Source organism: Octopus sinensis, linkage group LG5 (genome assembly GCF_006345805.1).
Source record: "Octopus sinensis linkage group LG5, ASM634580v1, whole genome shotgun sequence".
NCBI lineage: Eukaryota > Metazoa > Mollusca > Cephalopoda > Octopoda > Octopodidae > Octopus > Octopus sinensis.
The window spans coordinates 90,765,584-90,789,235 of NC_043001.1; the positions used below are offsets into that span (position 1 = coordinate 90,765,584).

At 35.7% G+C, this 23,652-nt stretch overlaps 2 protein-coding genes across 4 annotated transcripts in view; one reads left to right on the forward strand and one right to left on the reverse strand.

The window, feature by feature from the left end:
- The window catches only part of LOC115212394, a 61,398-nt gene extending 52,698 nt beyond the window's left edge, over window positions 1-8,700 (reverse strand). The window contains exon 1 of one of the 2 annotated variants that reach the window (XM_029781280.2): window positions 8,454-8,699. In XM_029781280.2, coding sequence (XP_029637140.1) covers window positions 8,454-8,552 — 99 coding nt within the window. In that variant the 5' untranslated portion in view covers window positions 8,553-8,699. Of the gene's footprint in view, window positions 1-8,453 lie in introns of both variants that reach the window. The other variant, XM_036502935.1, reaches the window with a different exon arrangement.
- A 978-nt stretch (window positions 8,701-9,678) lies between these two features.
- The window catches only part of LOC115211610 (serine/threonine-protein phosphatase 2A 65 kDa regulatory subunit A alpha isoform), a 47,275-nt gene continuing 33,301 nt past the window's right edge, over window positions 9,679-23,652 (forward strand). For both annotated transcript variants that reach the window (XM_029780204.2, XM_029780206.2), the window contains exons 1-2: window positions 9,679-9,778; window positions 15,988-16,124. In XM_029780204.2, coding sequence (XP_029636064.2) covers window positions 9,694-9,778; window positions 15,988-16,124 — 222 coding nt within the window. In that variant the 5' untranslated portion in view covers window positions 9,679-9,693. The remainder of the gene's footprint in view (window positions 9,779-15,987; window positions 16,125-23,652) is intronic.

Sequence of the window (23,652 nt, forward strand, 5' to 3'; positions counted from 1 at the left end):
TCTTTCTTTCTTTTCTTTCTTTCTTTCTTTCTTTCTTTCTTTCTTTCTTTCTTTTTTTCTTCTTTCTTTCTTTCTTTCTTTCTTTCTTTCTTTCTTTTTTTCTTTTCTTTCTTTCTTTCTTTCTTTCTTTCTTTCTTTCTTTCTTTTCTTTCTTTCTTTTTTCTTTCTTTCTTCTTTCTTTCTTCTTTCTTTCTTTCTTCTTCTTTCTTTCTTTCTTTCTTTCTTTCTTTCTTTCTTCTTTTTGTTTGTTTGTTGTTTGTTTGTTTGTGTTTGTTTGTTTGTCTGTCTGTCTGTCTGTCTTCTGTCTGTCTGTCTGTCTGTCTGTCTGTCTGTCTGTCTGTCTGTCTGTCTGTCAGTCAGTCAGTCAGTCAGTCAGTCAGTCAGTCAGTCAGTCAGTCAGTCAGTCAGTCAGTCAGTCATCATTTAACGTCCGCTTTCCATGCTAGCATGGGTTGGACGAATGACTGAGGGCTGGCGAACCAGGTGGTTGCACCAGGCTTCAATCTTGATCTGGCAGAGTTTCTACAGCTCGATGCCCTTCCTAACACCAACCACTCCAAGAGTGTAGTGGGTGCTTTTACGTGCCACCGGTACTGGCAACGACCTCGCTCAAATCTTTTTACACATGCCACTGGCACAGATGCCAGTAAGGTGATGCTGGTAACGATCACACTCGAATGGTGTCTTTTACGTGCCACCGGCACGGAGGCCAAATAGCTACTTTGGCAATGATCACGCTCGGATGGTGCTCTTTAAGGCGACGCTGGTTACAATCACACTCCAATGGTGCCTTTTAAGTGCCACTGACATGGAAGCCGCTTAGCCACTCTGTCAATGGTCACACTCATATGGTGCTCTTTGCACCCCGCTAGCACGGATGCCAGTCATCAAATTTGATTTTGATTTTTGATTTTTGATTTCACTTGCCTCAACAGGTCTTCGCAGCAGAGTTTTAGTGTCCAAAGAAGGAAAAGGTACGCATAAGTGGGATGGTAACACCCCTGGCATAGGCCACAAGATTATGGTCTCATTTGGCTTGCCAGGTCTTCTCACGCACAGCATATTTCCAAAGGTCACGGTCACTAGTCATTTCCTCGGTGAGGCTCAAAGTTCAAAGGTCATGCTTCACCACTTCATCCCAGGTCTTCCTCTTCCTGGGTCTACCTCTTCCACAGGTTCCCTCAACCGCTAGGGTGTGGCACTTTTTCACACAGTTGCCCTCATCCATTCTCACTACATGACCATACCAGCGCAGTCGTCTCTCTTGCACACCACATCTGATGCTTCTTAGGTCCAACATTTCTCTCAAGGTACTTACACTCTGTCGAGTATGCACACTGACATTACACATCCATTGGATCATACTGGCTTCGTTCCTTGCGAGCTTACACATCTTCTCAGCAGTCACAGCCCATGCTTCACTGCCATGTAGCATGGCTGTTCGTACATATGCGCCATACAGTCTACCTTTTACTCTGAGCGAGAGGCCTTTTGTCACCAGCAGAGGTAAGAGCTCTCTGAACTTTGCCCAAGCTATTCTTATTCTAGCAGCTACACTTTCAGCGCACCCTCCCCCACTACTGACTTGGTCACCTACATAACGGAAGCTATCAACTACTTCAAGTTTTCTTCCCTAGAATGTGGCGGAAGTTGTTATCTGCACATTTTCAGTGTTTATTGCTCCTGAGCATCTGCCACATACAAAAACTATCTTCCCCGTTAGCCTCCCTTTGATATCACTGCATCTCTTATGTGTCCATAGCTTACACTGGGTACATCTTATAGAGTTTCTACCTATGCCTCTACTACAGATTGAGCAGGGCCATCTACCTGAAGGGATTTGTGGTTTGCCTGCCTTTCTACTTATTAGGACTTTGGTTTTAGCTAGGTTAATTCTAAGGCCCTTCGATTCTAATCCTTGTTTCCACACCTGAAACTTCTCTTCTGGTTCTGATAGTGACTCAGCAATTAGAGCAAGGTCATCAGCATAGAGGAGCTCCCAGGGGCATCCTGTCTTGAATTCCTCCGTTATTGTCTGGAGGACTATGATAAATAGGAGGGGGCTGGTAACTGACCCTTGGTGGACCCCTACCTCTACCCTGAATTCTTCAGTGTACTCGTTGCCAACTGTGTAAAATAATGCAATCTTCTCATCAGGACAGAAAGAGAACCTATCTCAACAACAAGACATTATAACAATTTTGATGACTGCATAAATGATAAACAGAATGCTATTAAGTATTTTAAAAAAACTGTTAGTAGATCTGACGTCAAAGGCAGACCCTAGGAAGAGAAGGGGTAAAGAAATATTAAGTAGAGAACAAATAAAGAGGGATATATTGGTTAAAAAAATGTTCAAAGGCTTGGAAGTAGATTTCTCTATTGAAGTAAAGTGCAACTATACAGACTGGTAAAAATCACTTATATGAGCTAAAGGTATGTTTCTGCCAGTGCTTACATTTGTAAGATCGCTCTATATGTGTGTTAACAAGACAACAATAAAGATTTTAAGTTAGATTGGTTCATCCTGTCCATATCTTTCCCTTATGATAAGGGCAAAGGATTTTGTAACATTTGCAACTCTGAACTCTTCCATATTCTCTTCTCTAAGAATCCTTCATTTTCAATATCATCTTTTCCACTTTATTTTATTCCAATTTTCTCTTTCCGTATCTCCAGTTATCTTTCCCTCCCCTCTGATGTACATCTTTGCTTTGCCATTTCTCAAATTTTAATGCACTTTTATATCAGTCACTCGCTCCCCTCTCACCCTTTGTCCCCATTCACTATAACCAACCCTAAGAACCCCTGACCTCCATCTGTCGATGTACATATCTCTCTCTTCCTCTGCTCCACCCTCCCTCCTCCCACATCATCTCACTATTTGATGATCGATCTGCAGACTTATTATATTCCTGTTTAACTTTTTAAGAACGACCCTATCCTTTTATATAACTATTTCTCTCTTTGACTAGGATGCAGGTATGGCTGTGTCGTACGAGGCTTGCTTAACAGTACTGTCCCACCTTCAGCAAGTGTCTTCTTCTATAGACCAGGGCTGATCAAAGCCTTGTGAGTGGATCTGGTAGAAAATGAAAGAAGCATGGATGGATGAATGAACATATGCATGCATGCATGTATCCTTTTATATGATTGTCCTCCCCCACTACTTGAAAACCAGCATTGGTTTGTTTACATCTTGCGATTTGGCAGGATTTAAAATATTGCCAATAAAAGCACACACGCTGATTATATTTTACTTCAACTAAATCACACTTTAAAAAAATTAGTACTGTGGTTGATTTGTTCAACTCAATTCTTCAAGGCAGTGCCCCAGCATGAGCGCAGTCTAATAACTGAAGCAAGTGAAAGATAGATGTTAAGCAAATACTAGCATATATCAATTCATTTCTCTATTTCTTCCTGAAACAACTGTTGTCCTCTTCTTCTCTAGTCATATTCTCCTCTTCTAATTCTTTTATGGGGAAAATTACTGGGGATCCTTTTGGCAGCATAAAGATAACAATTGTCTCTTCTCTTCTGATAATTCTTTCAAGAACTGGGAATTTTTTTTTTTTTGTTTTTTAAATTTTCTTACTAGTCTTTTTCTTCTCTCTCTCTCTCTCTTTCTCCATATGTGTTTTACTAAGAATACAAAAATAATTTCTTCATTCTGCTAATTCTGGTACATTAACTTCCTTATATTTGTGCATTATCTGTTTCTTTATTACCCACAAGGGGCTAAACATAGAGGGGACAAACGGATTGAGTTGATTACATCGACCCCAGTGCATAACTGGTATTTAATTTATTGACCTCGAAAGGATGAAAGGCTACGCATTTCGCCTGGCGTGCTAAAGGTTCTGCCAGCTCACTGCCCTAGTTCCTTATATTTGTGTATTATCGTGTGTGTGCGCGCACTCTCATGTTGTAAGCCATCTATCTCTTGGTTTATCATAGTATCATATAACAAAGATAATCATATCTATTTTTTGTTTTTGTTTTTGGATTTGGTTTGCAAGATTCTCTATGTGAGTTCGTGTGTTGAAGCATATTCTGTTGTGTCTGGGGAGAGTCATTTTCTTTTTGTGGCTTATAATTTAACACACTCACCGGTAAAATTTCCACTTATCTCTTATTTTCATTTTCCTAAAATTTTTGTTGCATCTAGCAACCTTTTCAATGCAGTCAAGATTATTGAAAAGGTTGCAAGACGCAACGAAAACTTTAGGAAAATAAAAATAAGGGATCTTTTCGGTTTGAACGGCAGTTTTTTCTAGCAGTGTTATATGAAATTGTCACCCATAATTATGACCCTAGTATCGATCTATTGCATTTCAATCTGTTTTAGGGTTAGTTATGGTTAGTTAGGGTTAGGGTGGGGGGGAAGGGTAACTTTTTTCTTCACAAATGTAAATAACCCAATCTGTTTCTTAAACGAGGGACATATTCATACGGCACAGAATATTTTTTAACTCAATAGACGTCACTGATTGGTTGAAATTGCAGAAATTGAAGAAAAAAAACAACAAATATCTTACAAACTATAGAATTTTCTCAATAAAGCCAAGAGAAAAAGATGTTTTATAAACACATTCTACCAGTATACAAAGTTTAAAATTTTTTAGTTACCTGGAAATTATGTTAAAAACTGCCGTTCAAACCGAAAAGATCCAAAATAAGAAATAAGTAGAAATTTTACCGGTGAATGTGTTAAATTTATAAGGCACAAAAAGAAAATGACTCTCCCCAGACACAACAGAATATCTATACATGTTGCTTTTCTTATGAAGTCTTATTCCACAACCGGTTCCTAACGCAGTCATTTCATATTTATCTCCCTTGCATTAAGAAACTGAGAACATTTAAGCGCTCGCTTCGTCTTCTTGATTACCCCAAATACACATCTAGGAGACATGTGACTTCTTTGAAGGACAAATCAAGAAAAATGTACACTAATATTTACACTGGAGAGACAAGGTTCCTTTTGTCATAGTGAAAGGGACCCAGCTGGGCGAGAGACTATTTCAGAATATAAGCAATGTAAGTTGAAGAGATTGCTTCTTTCAGAAAGACAGACAGAAAACAGGAAGAACATCGTTGTTTTTTGTTATTAGTAAATCGAGTGTAGACGATGGAGGTATAGTCTAAGCAGGAAAATGGGGCTGGTGCAAGAATTAAATTGAGACAATTAAACTGAATAATTATTTCTAATTTTGAGACAAGACAAAGGAACTTTTTAGGGAAGTGGAAGTCAATTATATTTACCCCAGAGCTCAACTGGTACTTATTTTATCAGCTCTGAAAGGACGAAAGGTAAAGTTGACCAGTTTGGGGGAAGAGGTAAATTGGTTACCTCAACCCCAGTATTCAACTGGCACTTATTTTATCAACATTGAAAGGATGAAAAGCAATGTTGACCCCCAACAGCATTTGAACTCAGACAATAGGGTCAGAAGAAATACTGCTCAACATTTTTTCTGACGTGATAATAATCCTGCCAGTTTGCCACCTTAGGCGCTCACTATATTAAAAATTCTTAGAATCTATGCCTATCTGGAGAAAACAACAGGAAACTACTCCTATTTACTTAACTATATGATGTGGATACTTGTGTAGGAAGTTTCATTTTTGTATTTGTTTTGATGGGAAAGTATATGTTGAAACTAGTAGTGTTGTATTTTAGGTGGGTCATATTGCCAATAAAAGCACACACACACTGATTATATTTCACTTCAGTTTTATTACTAGTCAGTTAGATAAATAATCAATTTTTTAGTTGATTAATTTGTCAAAGTTCCTCTATGAGAAAAAATTGCATGTGCAGAGCCTTTGAGTAAGGGATGCAAGGGGGGACATCATACCCAAATCTCAGAAAATGTTTTTATATAGTGAAAGGAAGGGGTGTTACCACCACCACTCAGCCCCACAAAAAATAGGGTCCTACCCTTGATAAAATTCCTTAGTATAGTAGTGTTAGAGGCAAACTGCCAGAGATCTAGACCTTTAGATGAGCCTAATTTATGGGAGTAATTATTAGTCACAGCATCTATGAAATAAATTCAGTCAGTGTTTCTCAACCATCTGATGTGTAAAACATCCTATTATATTTTTATAATTAAATATTATTAATAATTGTATAAAAAAATTTGTGAAAATATTTCATGTATTGTAAAAGTATAAACAATTTATAACAAAATCTTATATGACATCCAAAGGCCATATGGACGGTTGAGAACCACTGATTCAGATGGTTTCTTGACTATTGATTTCAATTTTGGCACATCAACAATTTTGGGAAAGAGGCTAAGTCAATTAGAATGACCCCAGTGCTCAACAGGTACTTACTTATCAACCCCAAAAGGATGATAGGCAAAGTCAACCTCGGCAGAATTTGAACTCAGAATGTAAAGGCGAATGAATTGTTGGGTGTGCTAATGATTCTGCCAGCTCACCATCTTTGAATATTCTTTTCTACTCTAAGCACAAGGCCAGAAATTTTGGGGGAGGGGGGGGCCAGTCAATTAGATCGACTCCAATACACAACTGGTACTTGATTTATCGACCCCGAAAGGATGAAAGGCAAAGTCAACCTTGGCAGAATTTGAACTCAGGATGTAAAGACATGCTAACATTTCTGCTGACTTGCCGTCTTACCATCTTTGAATATTGCTAACAGTTTTTTTATTATTTAAGTGCTTTTTGAGTGCCACTGTCATACAAGCAATTCATTTCTAGTATTCTGAGAAAATGTCTAGCTATGGAGAAATATTACCTTGTTTGGAAATAAGTGAAAGGTGGTGACAGGGGCATCTGGATGTAGAAAATCTGCCTCACTAAATTTCATCTGGCCCATACAAGAATGGGAAATTGGACGTTAAAACAAAAACGATATAAAGTTTTTCTAGCCATACAGAAGGCATGCTGTTTGAAGAATACGTTAGGTATATTGTTGCATGATGGTAATGTTAGGTGGTAGTGAATGTGCCCCTTGCACTGCCTTATCCATGTCTTGCACATGTCAATGCTTTCTTGATATAGCTTGCGCCATGACTAAACACATAACATGGGGAAATAAACAGGAGTAATCTCCTATTGTTTTCTCTCAGCAAATATGGATCCTAAGATTTTTTTTTAAAGTGATATAGTATGTAAGTTGTGCAATGTGTATGACTGGTAATCTAGACAAGATGTTTAATTAATATGTATGTCTAATACATAATTACATTCAATGTTATTTGAAAAAAAGGTATGAGTTGAATTTACTCCAGTATTCTTTCGTTTTATGATCAGAAAATGAAGATGGAAATATTGACACTATTTGGCAATGTATAAGCAAATGTATTGAATAAACTTCGCACCTTAAAAAAAAATTTAATTCTTTAGAAATCGATTTTACAATAAAAAAAAAAAGCTTTCCAAATTTGTTATTTCCTATTCCCCACACCTGTAGAATATATTTGGTTTTAACTTTCTGCGAATTTTGTTCCAATTCTACGTTTAAAATACGGAGGAGATAAATATTTTAATGCTGATTGCTCAAGATAATTTTCTACTTTCCTATAAAGATCATAAACCGAAAGAATAACATTTTTTCCTTTCCTGCTTTACGGTCACAATGGGGGTGGGGCTTAAATACTTTCTTTATTTCATACACACTCATTATTAACATCCACTTAAAATATTTACCCTCTATTTTTCTTTCATTTATGATCAGAAAATGGAAGTGGGACATGGACACTGTGCGACAATACCTAGATGGGCGTGTCGAATACAAACACATACATATATATATATATCTTCTTCGGCTGTCCGTCGTAGGTGGACGTTGACTGTTCTCGTTCGGAAATCATCTCTAGTATGTTTGCATGTGGGCTACAATGCCTGCTCTTGATTTGCAACAACGATGACATCTGCTTCACGTGATGCTACTTGACACAGCGGAGAAGTGACGCCTATTACTCTAAACGAGAAGAACTATGTATTTTAGATGTTTATTTGGTAGTTTATTATCGCTTTAAAGATATCATGGGCAACCTGAAACTCGTGAGACTTTCTGAATGGCATGTCTAACGAAAAATTACCTTGAATGTTTTTAGTTGTGTAGCCCGCCTAATGATGAGCCATATATCATGCGTCCCGCTTCTCGGAAAAGATAGCCATGTCTTCTTTCTAAGTTCAGTGAGAAGTGGGCGACAAGTCTCTTGAACAACTAACACTCAAAACAATTGGGCCTTTAAGGCTTTAGCCAGCGAGAGATGTGATTATAGTTGTTTATTCCAGGTCAACCTTGATCGAGTATACTCTTAGTGATCCTGGTCTTTGTTGTTGTTTTTTGTTGGGAGATTTTGTTTGTTTGTTTTTTGGGGGGGGTTTTGCAGTCAAAGATACACTTAGTATGAAAACAAAACACTTGATTTAAAAGAAATTCTCTGAACAACTTTTGCACTCACCCAAGCAGACTTTTTTTCACAGGTGTATCTGACTGCCCAAGTATTATTCGACGCAGGAGTAATCCTCCCAGGAAAATCATAATTTATCGCATTCTTCATTCCTCTACTTCGATGGGAAGATAAAATTTTGGAAACCTATTATTCTTACTATTGTGACTATCGCCGTTGTTTTAAAAAAGGGTTGTTTCCATTTGTTGCTACAACAAACCCTATTTAGTTAAATGGAATCAAACATGACATCTCGGCTTGTGATTGGTTGAAAATGTTTTTAAAAACCGTCGTCTTGGATATTTTTGTGTTTTACTTCCGGTTTTCACTGCACTGATTAACTTTTTAAGTAAACAAACTTAGTAAAACTATTTAATCTTTCCGATGTACAATCTTGAACGAAGGAAGAAAAAAGATTTTAAAATTTTAGTGTTTAACAAAATGAATGATAATGTTCCAAAAAAGAATTTAATCTGCGTGCCAAATTTCATTATTCCGAAAATTTGGTTCATACTGTTGTTGAATGATCTGAGGACTGCTTTCTGGTTCATGTTACTTATAGTCATGTAAAAGTCATTAACGTCGTAACATATTACTTGCCTCATGTCTGATACTATGTATATATATATACATATAACGTTGTCAAATATGTTTGAAAATACTAACCTCCAGTGCAAAACGAACAAGAACACAGAGAAACGACGAACGTACTACAACCCAATAAAAAAATAAATAATTTTACAGGAGTGACTCTTTGCGTTTTATAGTATATTTCATGAACATAAAATAGCATACTTCAAAATTTTTGTAGATACGCGTGTAGTGCATTCGTAAAAATACTTTATTAATCAATTAAGGGGCCAGTGATTACTAAGACTAATTAAACTGCTTTTTATAGTAAATTTTATAACAAAGCGTCATATTTTAGAATCTTTGGAGATCTTTTGTACAGATTGGACAGTTTTACCCATACCTCATCATAAAGTACATCAGTATTTCTATTGATTCTGGAAAAAAGATTTCAATGGAATTTAATACTGCAATGAGGTAGACATGGATTTTAGCGTGCTACTGTGAGCGCTAATCCGACTAACTTCATTGTGACGCAAGAGCTTATAGGTGTGCGACCTGTAAGAAATAACAGCCAAATTTCCTTCATATCTCAGCCTATCGTCTTTAAAAAAGAGAAAGACATTTTGGGTAACTTAATCGTAGATACTTTGTACCAGAAATATGAACAAGAAGATCATGAATGGGACCTGGGACTAAACATCAACAACAAGGGTTCTTTTCAGTTTCAACTACCTCTTCTAATTTTACCGAAAACTTCTACACAGGTACAGGTTTTCATAGCAATTACGAAAATCACAACTATTTCCCGGTAATTTTGCAAACATACAACCGACAAGGACGAGTGATTACAATACCCTGCTTTCGCTTACGCACGCAGGATAAAAAAAGTTACGAAACTTAAGAGATAGAAATTTTTTGACTCTGAAACATTCAGTCATAAAAATCCTTAAGTACCGGGACGTACCAGTGAACCATTTCTTCTAACAAATGGCGTCCTCGACGTTTGCAGGTGCTGGGCCGCTAACGGCGAAGTTCTTAATGAGATGTCAGGTGATGCCTGTGAGGGCGCTTGGCTTTTCCAACACCTTAGCCTCGCCATCACCCGTGGTAATGCCGCAAGCGTGCTGGCTTGCTTTAGTAGGTTCCGTTGAACTTGTGGTATGCTACTAATTGAGGCACTTGGAGTTGAATTGAGTTTTTCCTTTCTTTTTTATTTTATTTTCTCCCGGTTTTGGATCTATATCTTTAGTATGGTTTTGCGTTATATTCCAATAAAATGTTATATGTATATTGCAAATCTGAAGAGCCTAACCGAAAAGATACCCCGTAACCCTTAACCATAATCCAAAACCTGAACCCTACCCTATGTCTCTAATCCTAAACTGTAACCTTCAAGACAAATCTAACCTTAAACCCAATCCTAACTATAAACTAAATCCAATACTAACCAATGATGTCTTATAAATAGTATTAAATTTAAGTAAGTGTTACTGCCTGCACCAGAAAAAAAAATGAATTGTACCCTCAAATATTATTTTGGGACCGTAAGGTTTGGATTCCCAATACACAAAGAGCAGTCCGAGTAAATGAGAGAAAAAACATCTCCAAAGTGCTGGCCAGTGGAATTGAACCTGGAATATCGTTGGCTGCATCGTAAATTTCTTTACCAAATAGTCATGCCTAATTTAAAAGGTTCTTCAAATACCTGTTTTGATGTAAACGCTTAATATACTTTTAATTCCGCCGAGGTCAACTTTACCTTTCAATATAATTTACTTATCCCCCGACCTCTGAAAACTGCTTGCCTTGTGCCAAAATTTGAAATAAATATTTCCATAGTACTTTAATAGCAATTTTTGGGATAGTTTTTTTAAAAAATCATAAAATAACTCATGTTTAGTAAGTGGAGATCTGATCTTAAATCGAACTTGGAATACGAAAATGCCCAGTTGAAAGATAAACAAAAGCCCACTTTCCTTTCTCTATTTGCAAAAAAGAGATCAATTAGAATATTATGAAATACAAATAGATATTAGGGTTTTTTTTCTTTTATCTTTCACTTGTTTCAGTCATTAGACTGCAAACAAACACACATATATATATATATATAAACAGACTTCTTTCGGTTTCTATCAAACCTACTCGTAAGGCTTTGGTCGACCCAAGGCTATAGTAAAAGTACGTTCCCAATGTGCCACGCGGTGGGGCTAAACCCGAAACTATGTTGTTGGAAAGCGAACTTCTTACCATACACCCACACCTTTTTTTAATTTTTACCACAACCACACACAAAGATACATTAAGTCCTACTCCGAAGGCGATGGAGATACAGGGCTCGTCCGGGTTAAGATACCAATGTTTTGCTTCGTAAACACCAAACGAACTTTAAGAACGTCAAAAGGACAAGGCACGACGGAGGAAATCTTGGATGCGTTTCTACTAAACTACCGAGCTACGCCAAACCCAGTGTCAGACAACCGCCCACGTGCCGAAGCAGATGAACGGTCAGTTATGGTTAACTCAAGATAACAGATACTACGTCAGTTACGTGAACTGAACGTGCAAGCGGATGAGCACTCCACAAATACGCGTATCCTTAACGTAGTTTTCAAAATACAGTGTCTAACAGACATTCTGTGTCATGCTGAACTCGGAACGTAAAGACGGACTAAATGCCGCTTAACATTCTGTCCGTCTTGCAAACGATTCTGTTGGCTCACCACCTTAATAATCATAATTTATTCTTTGATTGACAAAAAGATACTAATCGAAGTGTGCGATAGTGGATTAAAGCGTTAGAGTTGATAATCAGTTGGAATCTAATAAGTTCTGGTGTGGAAGGCGGCGAATTGACAGAACGTTAGAGCAAATCCGTTTAGGTTTTGGTTTCAAAAGGAAAGACTTCCTCCCGTGCCCCCCCTCCATTTTCTCGTAATTTTTTTTCTTTTCTTTTTTTCAATAACCTACGTCTCCTATTAAGGCGACTGATTGGCAGAATCATAAAAGCGTCGGAAACGGTTAAATGTGTGTTTTTGACGAACGTAAAGAATACGTATACGCGGTGCTTAGGGTTAGGGTTTTTGTTACGCCGAAAACGAGTGGTGTACGTATTCTTTTTACATCCGCCGTGTTTTTCATTCCTCCGGAATTTATCCAAAAAGTGCAAGCCAATTGTTAGGGTCGGTAGTATTGACGTAAGCTCTGGAGTTAGCCAATGCTCTGGAGCTCTTTACAGATTTATCCTGTTGACTGAATACAGATCGCTATAAACGTAATCATTAAATGAACCGGCAAATGAGACTGTCTAGCGATGATGAGAAGGGCCCAATGGACTTACTCTTTATCCCTTGGGTTAGAAGCCAATGCCTGATACGGGAGACTACAGTTAGCTGCTCATTTGCTCTATAACAAGTCTTAACGCTACGGTGGAGGTGAGGAAAGGTAATTGCACTCCTAACCAAACGAAATATGACACTGAAATACAGTATTCCTTCAGTAAATTACATTCTTCAATCTTTGGCCTTTAAAATGATGCGGGTGCCGGACTACTGACAAGGAAGTTTTTTGACTTCATCAAGTGTCCTGCCTCACTGAAGCATCATATAATTCTCGGGAGTGCGCTTGGTTGTTCCAGCATCATAGCCTGGCAGTTACGGGTACTAATACCAGGGGTGTTTGCGGGGTTTCTTATTAATCTTTAGAGGGTGAGGACACTAATGTCTCTCGTGTGATGCATAAAGGAGCGTTCATGTTTCTGTTTTCATTATTTACTGGTTCCTCATCCTCTCTCTCTCTATATATATATATATATATATATATATATTTCTTACTATATACATTTGTGAATTATGTTCTTTTACCAGTAAAGTATTTTCGCTTTGTAATCTATGTCAGTCTATTACAATGTTTTTCTTCCAGGATACATAACACTGGCTACCCGTGATATGCACTGTAGTGAAGAAAGAAATTTAATCCAATTTCATTCATGATTTGTATCAATTTAAATGGGTTTTTTTTTAACTAATGAAGTCAATAGACATGGACATCTTTTGACCGATATCTCTTATGATAAAAGTCAAACAACTGATTCCTGTGTCTATGCGTGCAGGTATCTATATAAAAACTGATTAAACCAGCTGTTGTTGTAAAGATGCAAATGATCTCTTGGTCTGTCTTGTAAGTATAACGCAGGTGTCAGGCCAATCAGAGCGATGGTCAAATTGTGCTGTCTCAGTATATGCTGGAGCCTGTTAAGTTGTAAAGATAATTTAGCTGAAGATCACGAGTTAAATCTATATCCCTCGGATACAATTTGACTCCGATTCTATGTGATACAGATCAGATCCGTGGTCTTCTAAATGACGAATCCAATCTAAAAGGCTCTAGTTTATACACGAAGCATCGCACTTTTCAATGGATCATTTGAGGAAAGGACGACATAATCGTTAATTACTTGTGCTCTATCGACCAAATAGCGAACCACCGTGAGTGTCAGCCCATAGTATTCAATGTTACACAGACACGCATGCAACAGTTGATAAAATCTGAAAACTCGAACTAACAATGTGCCCTAACCCTTGTTTCTTCGCTAATGATTTTCAATGGTTGTAAAACGACGAACGCAATTAGTAAATGAGCTCTATATAGTCTGCATAAAACAAGATTTTATATTTTCTACATTTTTCTAATCGGTTCCTTGAACTATTTCAAAAAGCATCTTTATCTATGACGTAATTTACATAGAGAAACTTCGAACTAGACACACAAAAAGTTAATGAAGCATATTCGGTATTCATGGACTGCATCTCTTCATATTTGTAGCATGGCTGACTGATTTAGTGGAGACAAGCAAGAGTTCATTGATGAGATATTATCTTTTAGTCCTTACAGTCCCTATTAACAATAACTTATTTAAAAATATTGCTGGTCATGACTTATCCACACAATAAGCTTATTTATTTTTCTTTGGATAATAAACTATTAAAGAGGTGGGGGCGAATTTGGTTTTGATATTGATAACAAAAATAAAAAGAGCAAACTATCAAATTTTTGTGTAAACATAGAGATTGGACATTGAAACTATATTATCACTGAATTTTGTACAACACTTTATAATCAACCTACCAAATCCTTATCGATTAATCGGTTGCAAAATTCGTTAATCTAAATGTCTATTTTCAGAGCTTAGGTAGTAAGATTATATAATTTCTAAAGAGTTGTTGTTTCAGTGGATCGAAATTGACGTAATAGAGGTTGAATTCGATGGAATTGGGGGAGACCACCTCCACTTCGGTCAAGAATAATGATGACAAATGTTTTAAAAACAAAATAACTGAAGTTTCTAGCACGTTTTAGATATTCGTGTCGATCCCAAAAATCATTTGCGAAATAAAACTCTAACGGAAACTGACTTTAATGACTACTATATCATGCACATGAAAAATTACGTAATTAAGATTTTAGCAATGACAGCAATCCCACCTGAAATATATGGGGATAGAGGTAGTGTGAATTTTTGCAGATTTCGAGAGAATTAACTAAGCTTAAGTCGAAAATAGTTCTAAGTGGGAAATGAAACTGCTATACAATTTAACAAACATATGCTTTCTGCATCGATATATTTTTAATTCTTTTATTTATAAGTTTAGTCCTGGTCCACCAGTTGGTCCATATCCATTTGAACACATTAAAAATTCAAAGGGGTTTCTGCTTTCAGTTACTAAAGTCATTATTTCAGATTAAGAAGGGTAGTTTGTTAAAACCATCTATTTTTATAAAAAAAAAAGAAAAGGTTTTTTTATCTGAAATAAATCTCGCCATTAAGCGTGAGGTAAGCTTCCGGATTGAGCCCGCGAACCGGTTTCGATTCTTAGTGTAAGTTAATTTACTTTACGAAAAACGCTAATATTCTTGTGAACACCATGTCTTGTTATTTTCATTTTCAAATTTATAGCTTCAAAATCTTAAAAGTAAATTAATTGCCCAAGTCTATGGTAACTGTCATGTAAGAAAGGTAAGCTACCGGCGAGTGGAGACGGTGTCGCGGTTTCGATTTAAGGTTATTATTATACGAGAAAGAATCACAATTTCACTTCACATTATAAATAAGAATCGCTGACCATGGTATAATAGCGATATTTCTAGTTTTCCAACACACCTACGAAACTGTGTTAGTTTCCTATTTCAAAGTAATTTTAAAAAGCAAATATATCAAATGTCCCTCGTTTCTCAACTGTTTTCGTAAAATCTGTTATAATACATGTTATATATATTGCTGTTTTTCTTACTAAATTTTAGGCATCCTCACTTAAACGAAAAACTACTAAATCTAAGTATTTTTAGGTGGGAGCATATGAGAGTAAAAATTATGACAAAAATAAACGATTCATAAAGAATTTATCATCATTAGATATTCGAAAGTTTGCATAACAGAGTTTGTGTTTTTTATGCGTATATTCGTACCAATAATAGATTGTATGGCTAAACTTTGTACAGAATATTTAAGAGACACGTAAAAATTTATTTAACATATTCAAACACTTGATAAGTTAAACACGAATATTCCTACGTAACATGATGGCTTTGGCAATTTAAAAATGACGTCATCTCTTATTAGCATAAAGTCATAAATTTAGTCTCTACATCAACTTCGTTAATTTCATAGTCATTAAGATGATAAAGTAGTTTGTTGCAACTCCCCTATAATGTAGCTTTGTCGAATAATATCTTTAAATAATATTGCACTGCAACAGAAAAAATTTTTAATGCGGTGAAGAAAGTGAGAAAAAAAAATAATCCAGTCATTCATTAACATAGCAATAAGTACTCTCGTACACAAAGTTGTTTCATTTTTAATTGATTTATGAATACCAAATATTTGTTTCAACAAAAAATAAAACTATAGTTATCAAATTATTTTTCAAAAATAATCTCTTGGTATTTTAATGAGTTAATTTTACAAAATTACTTATAGCAAAATTAAATCTCGTTTGTATAAAAATGCATGGGTATGAAAAAGAATACAAGAAAATGGCGACCAGTGAACAGAGTGATGAATCCTTGTACCCGATTGCTGTTTTAATTGATGAATTAAGAAATGAAGATGTTCAGGTATATGTTTTCCCTCATCTTTGTCAATTTTTTTATATTTACAGCAAACAACATTGTGTAATTGATCGTTGTTTTGTATGAACCGGTCACTATTTATCGTTCCCTTTACCGCCCGTCTACTATGCCCCCTTTCCTATGATACCGTCCACAACTTGTGTGTCCTCTTTTAATACTTCGAAATTCATCTTTTACTTTCACTCCATCGAACCAATTTAGCATTTAATTTTATTTAGATAATATATTAAATCACGAAATCGTTCCGATATGTAGTTTTATTCAGTACCATGGAGGATTACATGACTTCATATGTATGTGTGTATACATATGTATGTAGTATGTATGTATATTGATGTAGGTATTTCCCGTGACGATAGTTACTAATAGCTTTCAATTTTTCCTGTTCTCATCCCATAAACTAATTTAATTTCTAGTTATAATTTTATTGCCTTACTCTGACCCTATTATGACTAATGTTGATTAAAAGTAAGACATTTGGAGGGGCCTTCTTCAACGTAGATTATAATTTTAAGTAAGATTAGTTGGAATATGGCAACTTATTTTTTTTACTTTCTGTTTAACTACTCGTATAAAATATCGAAGAACAGTTCATAAATACAACGGTTCTCTCTCTTTTTGTTGTATCCTTTGACTATCATACCTTCATTTAACTAACAGGTCGTCTGTTTTTATTTCCAAATTTTTAATTCCACTTTTCACTTACGGTTCATCAAAGAGTAAAAGTGTCAAATTCCTATCACTATTACGGTATATTTTATTAACCGATGTATATGTTTGTTAGATAACGTCATTGCCAGACTTTCTGAAAAAATTGAGTTTTAATAACAGAATTCGGAGCGAAATGATGTACAAATTTCGTTAGATTATTTTTGTTACTGCCGTTTTTACCCTCCTTTTTTTACCGAATGAAATATTTACAAACTCGTTGTTACGCACATATTTTGGAATATAATAATAATGGCCTTTCTATAGGTTATCTTTAAAAACTTTATTATTATTTTAAAGCGGGGGGGGGGCCTTGTAAGAATTCTTTGGCTGGAATTCTAAAATGTTAATCTAACTCCAACTAGGCCGTTGTAATATTAAGAATGGATATGATATACTATTTCTTTTTTGCTGCTTTTTTTTTATGAAAATGCTTCGAAGGAAGACGAACTACGTCTTGGTCACATCCAGCTCACATTAATCAATATCTTATGACTTTCTCATTAAGTCACTCTATTTTATGGTTTGCACTACCTCTTAATTTCTAAATGATATTTTAAGGCGTCATTTTCTATTAAAGTTTATCACGTCATTTAATGCTAAGTCAGAACGCTTTTTTTTTATCGTATGTGGTATGTGTGTACATGAAGAATTTCAGTATTTTTGTCTAAATTAGTTATGGCTTTTGCTAATGCTACTGCTATCGTTGTCATTTTATTAAAGATGCAACAGTGTAGTTGTATGGTCCCTGTGAACGAAATCTCCAACCCGGTTTCAAATTTTGTTTGGAGCCATTCCACATCATTAACTCAATTTCACATTTTGGGGTTTAATTTGAATTGTAGAGTTCAAGTTTGAAAGAAAAGGGGGAGTAGGAAGATTTCTTTCATATCTATTTAGTTTCGAATCGTAGGAAAATTAATATTCTGTAAGATATACCTGAAATCTCAAATTTTGGAATGCTAATTCTACAGTCCCGGCGACGCATCTAAAATGCTACAATCAATTCGCAACGAAAGAGGTTTAATAAATGGCTTGTTTTTTTTTTTTTTTACAACGCTAAATTTTCAGTATTACTGAATTTAGTGTTTATTTTTCAAACTTGATAAGTTTTGTGGTCCTTTGTAAGTATTTGTCCGCTATCTTAGTAAATGTTTAGTATCTGTCAAAAGATACTTCCGTTTTCATTTCAATTATGTCAGCTGAACTAGTTTCCATTCTTATTCTTTTTCTGAATGACCCAGCCTTTTTTTTTTTCCCCGACTATTAATCTTTAAAAGATTATTTCGGTTTCTGATTTGTAATTGTGTATTCTAGCTTGTCAAAACTATTTGTACTTTCAATTTAAGCCATACACACACACACACACACACACATATATAGTGTGTGTGTGTAATATATGGCAAGTGGCTTCCTATAGCCTTGTGAGTAGGTTTGTTAAAGGAAACTCGAAGAAACCTGTCGTGTGTGTGTCTCGCCTTGACATTGCACATTAGTTGTAAACGATCAGTAGTCATACTTATACAAGTGATGTTCCTTTCCAATCTTGCCGGACCCTGAAGAAAAATTACTTTGCTTGGAAACTAGAGTCGGGGACAGGAAGGGCATCTCGTTGTAGAAAATCTTCCTCGGCGATTCCATCTGACAATGTTTGTATGGAAAAATGAACGTTAAAACGATATATTTATACACAAGCTTTTAATGATTTACTCTGTTGGTGGATGTCAAATTTTTTATAGATGACGGTTGACTCACTTGGCTCTTTTACATGTACTCCCCCCCCCCGAAGACTTCTCACTAGTTGCTTGACAACTTTCACTTGTATTAGTGTCAGAAAAGAACACCTGGTATTTGCTATAAAGTGGTTGGCATTAGGAAAGGCATCAAGCCCTAGAAACTGTGCCAAAGTAGTTATTACAGTTCAATGAATTCTGTCAAACTGTCTAACCCATACCAGCATTGAAGGCAAGTGTCAAATGATGTACTGAGGTTGATGATATTGGCTAAACCCCTCTCCTCAAAATTGTTGACATTGTACCTAAATTAGAAATGCTTATTACAAGGCATAAGTTTCAGCTATGTAGTATTTGTCAATGTAGTAAAAATGTTTCTCTACTGAAGTATTTGAGCAACCTTTCAATTTAAAGTTTGACTGATTTATATATAATGTCCCCCGTACTCAAATTAAATGGGAGCTGAAGAAGGAGACCAAGAAGAGCTTGGGACAATGAGTAGACTAATCTGAGGACATTACAGCTTATGCAGATGACAAAAGACTCTTGACAGATGATTCATGGTGCTGAAGACTTGATGATGGAAGCCCCATCCAAAAATGCAAGCATGGTAATTAGAAAGTCCCAAGAATGGTGGCATTGATGTAGATTGAGAAGGTCATCATCTTAATGTCCACTTTTTCATCTCTCATGGGTTAGACGAAATTTTCTGAGGTAGACTTTTTAAGGTTGTACATCTCACATGTTTCCAGGTAAGATGATGCTTATTTACGAGCATGTGATGACAAGGCAAAACAAATATAATGCATCAACAACACACACACATGAGTGGTTGGTGTTAGGAAGTACATACAGTTCTAAAAATCAATCCAAAAATGAAATTTGAGTGGGATGCTGTCCTGCAAACTATCTTTGACTGTGGTGGCCTGTACTAACCATGCTAGTATGGAAAGGAGACATAAAACTGATATATAAAATTCAACCTCACCAATCTTACTCTGGAAGCCTTTATATAAAATATTACTTCCACAACAAACAAACACTATCAAAACAGGATACTTACATTTTCAGTTATCCTTTTAAGTATATTGTCATATCCAACTTGGTAAAACTGTTCCTCAAGTTAGGGAACTTAGGAAATGGCTTGTAAATCTAGAGACATAGGCTTCTTTCTCTGTCCCCTTCACCATTTTTTCCAATTTGTGTGGGCCTTAAAATAACTTGGATCATTAACATTGACTCTGGAGTGGTATTTTTATATGCTAACGACCCACTTCTAAACTATCAAAAAGGTGCTGTAAAAGTGAGAATAGTTTTGAAGTAGGGGAAAAAAAAAAGAATTGGTGACATAAACAAGACTCCAAAACTATTTAATCAGGTACATTAGAAACTTAAGTACTGTGTATTGGTATTTGAAAAATGTTATTAAAAATCACCCTTGTAATTAGCCATTAAAATCCCCCCCCCCCCAATCTCTGTTGGATATTCTTTCTGGTGTTCCTTAATGAACTGAATATTGGTTCTTATTTCAGAGCAACTAGTTTTAGTTTTATACTTTGTTTGCCAACATTCTTTTATACCATCATAAGATATCTCGAGTAATAAGCAATACAGCATCTTAATTTTATTAGATTAGTTTCGTTTGAAGTATATCAAATGTATCCTGGTAATTAAATTTCAATGCACTTTTACTAAATTTTTTTAGAGCAGTCTCTCAGAAATTTCAGTTAATCTTAAGCAACTTATTCTTTGATTACAGAATAAGTTGTAATTTCTTTAAAACCTTTTGGGGTCTCTTGAATTCACAAGTAGCTACTATTAGTAACAGAAAAAATTACATAAATCTGTCACTATGCCTTTCATGTAACAATTAGAAAATATTCATTACATTTAGCTTTGCAAATTTTATGCAATTATAATTCAGTTTCAAAGGGGGTCCTTACTGCCCCCTCACAGGGTACTAAAAACCATGGCCATGGTAAACAATACAGATATTTTAAGTTCCTGTCTTCTATCATACTTTAATCTCTCAACACTTAGTATAAAGCCTCCTCTTCTATTCTCACTCAGTTGAGGAGGCTTTATAGCCTGGTATGTTGCATGGCAACTTTACTAATACTGGCACCACAAACAAAAGCACTCAATTCATTCTGTGGTTATGGTTAGGAAGGACATTCAGCCATAGTACCATGTCAAAGTAGGCTTTAGAGTACAAAGCAGTCCCCTGATGTGCTGGACCCTGTTGAAATGTCGACCCTATACCAGCATGAAAAAGGTTTAATGCTGATTATTCACTACCTTTATATAGAATAAAAGTTGGTGGCAGTTATATCCTAGTGTTTCAGCTGGTTGTTTGACAAAAAATATTAGGAAACACTGGTCTAAACTAATTATGAAGGTTATTTTATTTTTAAAATATTTCTCCATTTAAGTATCCTTCACAGGTCATCTTTCTCCTTGATTCCTTTTTGCTCAAATTTAACAATCATTTCCATTCTGCATTACTATTATAATGGTTCAACACTTTTTCCTATATTTTTGTCACTGCTTATCAAATCCAGAAGCATGGACTTAGTAACAGATTTTCTGCAGCCCACTTATTTGCATCATATTACTAGCATTTGTTAAACTCTTCAGTTTAATTAGTTTATTTCATCTTGTGTGAATAACAAAGCTAATAAAATGGTATGCAAACCATATTGAGATTTCTGGTTTTTCTTGCATATAAAACTTAGCACTGAAATTTTTGTAGTTATTTTTCAAAGCTTCTTTTTTTCATAAAACAACTTTGAGTTGCTGTATTGGGTAGTTGATTACTCAAATCACTGTACTAAAAGATTTATCCATTTTTACTCTTAATATGCCTTAAAATTGCAAGTGATACCTTCATGCATTGCACAATTCCCAAGCTCTTCTACTGCCTAAACTGCAGCCAAACCTAATTCCTTGTCAAAACAAATCTCCAACTTTTCCTCCACTTCCCAACAATGATGGTTGTGAGCAGCACCCCTTCAAAGGAAATTTCCACTTGTGCTGGCCAATTTGCATGCAATATTGCACTGTACACACTTGGAAAATCTCTCTTTACATTAAATCTATCTCCTTCCACCCATTGAATTCAACATTTTGCATATATGCACATTGAATATCTTGGGTGCTTCAAACCAACAAGGCCACCAGTCATGACTCTTCTTTACTATCCTTAAACTTCATTCTCCAAAGTTCACCTAATTCTGATCTTAGTCATGAGCCTATCCCATTCCCAAGAAAGAAAGCCCTTTGATACCTGCAGTTATTGTTCTATTACACTCACTTTCAAAGTCTCATGTATTAGAGACATCCAATTGCAACATTCTCCAACACCTTAAGTTTTGTTATTTAATACTCAATACAGCTTCCATAAAGATCCACCGAAAGCTTACTTCTCTATGTCACCCATCACTGGGTGAAATTTGAAAGCAATTTTGTTGTTAGTATATGAATCTCTAATTGAAACCGCTTGCCCTTGGACTCCATTTGCCTCTTATCTTGGATCTCTGCAAGCATACCCCTCATCCTATCAATATAGCTGTCCCCCATGGTTTTATACTTCAGTGTTCTACTTGCCATGATATCCAACAACATCCATGTTTATGCAGACAATAGGTTTCTTCCCTAATTGTCTGTCTTAATTCCATGAACACTGAGAAGGTATGGGGACATACTAACCTTTTCTTTCAACAGCAAACACAAACATCATATCAGGAAAGCAGCATGCAACTAAGCCCTTGCTATCTCCAAGTTTCTTTAATAGAAAAAGCACATCCTTATGTAGTTAAAGTCTGTATCAAAAAGACTGGCCCTTCTTTTCACAGTCAAAAAAATAATTCAGACCCCAGGAATTACTGACACTCTTCAAAGTTCAGACATCCTCTATTGTTCCCACATTTGGTACAGTACTCATGTACACAAACATCATAGACTGCATCCAGAGAAAGACCTCTGGTATAAGTTCACTCTCATGCACCAGCCTCTGACCAACTGAAATGCTGTTTCTATCTTTTCTATCACACTATATACCCCTATATATAACTCCAGCTCCTTAGACTGTGTAGTGTCATGTCACCTCTACTCAGTCACTCCCAACTTATACATTTCTCATTGTCCATGTTCTGTCCTTCTCAGAATATCAACCCTCTAGAATTCCCTTTCTTGCAAGTGTGAACTTGCAATAATTTAAGTCAAACAATAATGGCATCAGTTTCACAAATGTTGGAGAGCCTGCAAAGGCTATAGTTACTGTCTTTTCTGCCATGCCCAGTAAGTATTGGAAAAAAACCCCACCCAAGCTCAATTGGTTCATGACTTGAGTGGATGGGATAAAATCTCTTGCATATGATTGTTGTAGGTAACATTTTCTGAAGTTTTATTGTCCATCAGGTGGGAATAAGTGATAAATCTGAGGACCCTTGAATCCTGCATATACATACATGTATTTTTTTGGTGATAAGACAAAAATTGCTATTAATTGGTCCAAGTATTTATAAATATTAAGCATTTGAATTTAGAAATAAGTGCCCAAGAGCAAGAAACTTATGGTTTTGATTTTTTTTGTTACAGATATTTACATTTGAGAAAAGCATGTGCATTGGGCTTGTGCAATCCCCTTTATTGTAAATAGTGGCTTTGTATTTAACTCCTATTTTATGGTTTTATCAGAAAAGGTCATTTTCCACCCCCATTTGACATATTTACTTACATAGTTTGCAAATCCAAAGGTTAAATTTTACTTGCATTTTAAATATAACTGAAATAATTATAATAAATTGGAAAGCTACATAGAAAATATATTATGAAAAACTCTTCCTCAAATGGTATGTTTGATTATAAAAGTTAACCATTCATTTCTTATTGATCTCATTCGTTGCAATCTACTAGCTACAAATTATGGAAATTACATTTTGTTTGTAACCTCAGGTTTATCCCAGGTCAAACAGACCTGAGGTGTGTGCACAGTTGGTTGAATAACTAGCTGTGATCCATAGCTTCAGATCTACCATATCTCCATTTAGTTGAGATTATACTGCACATTC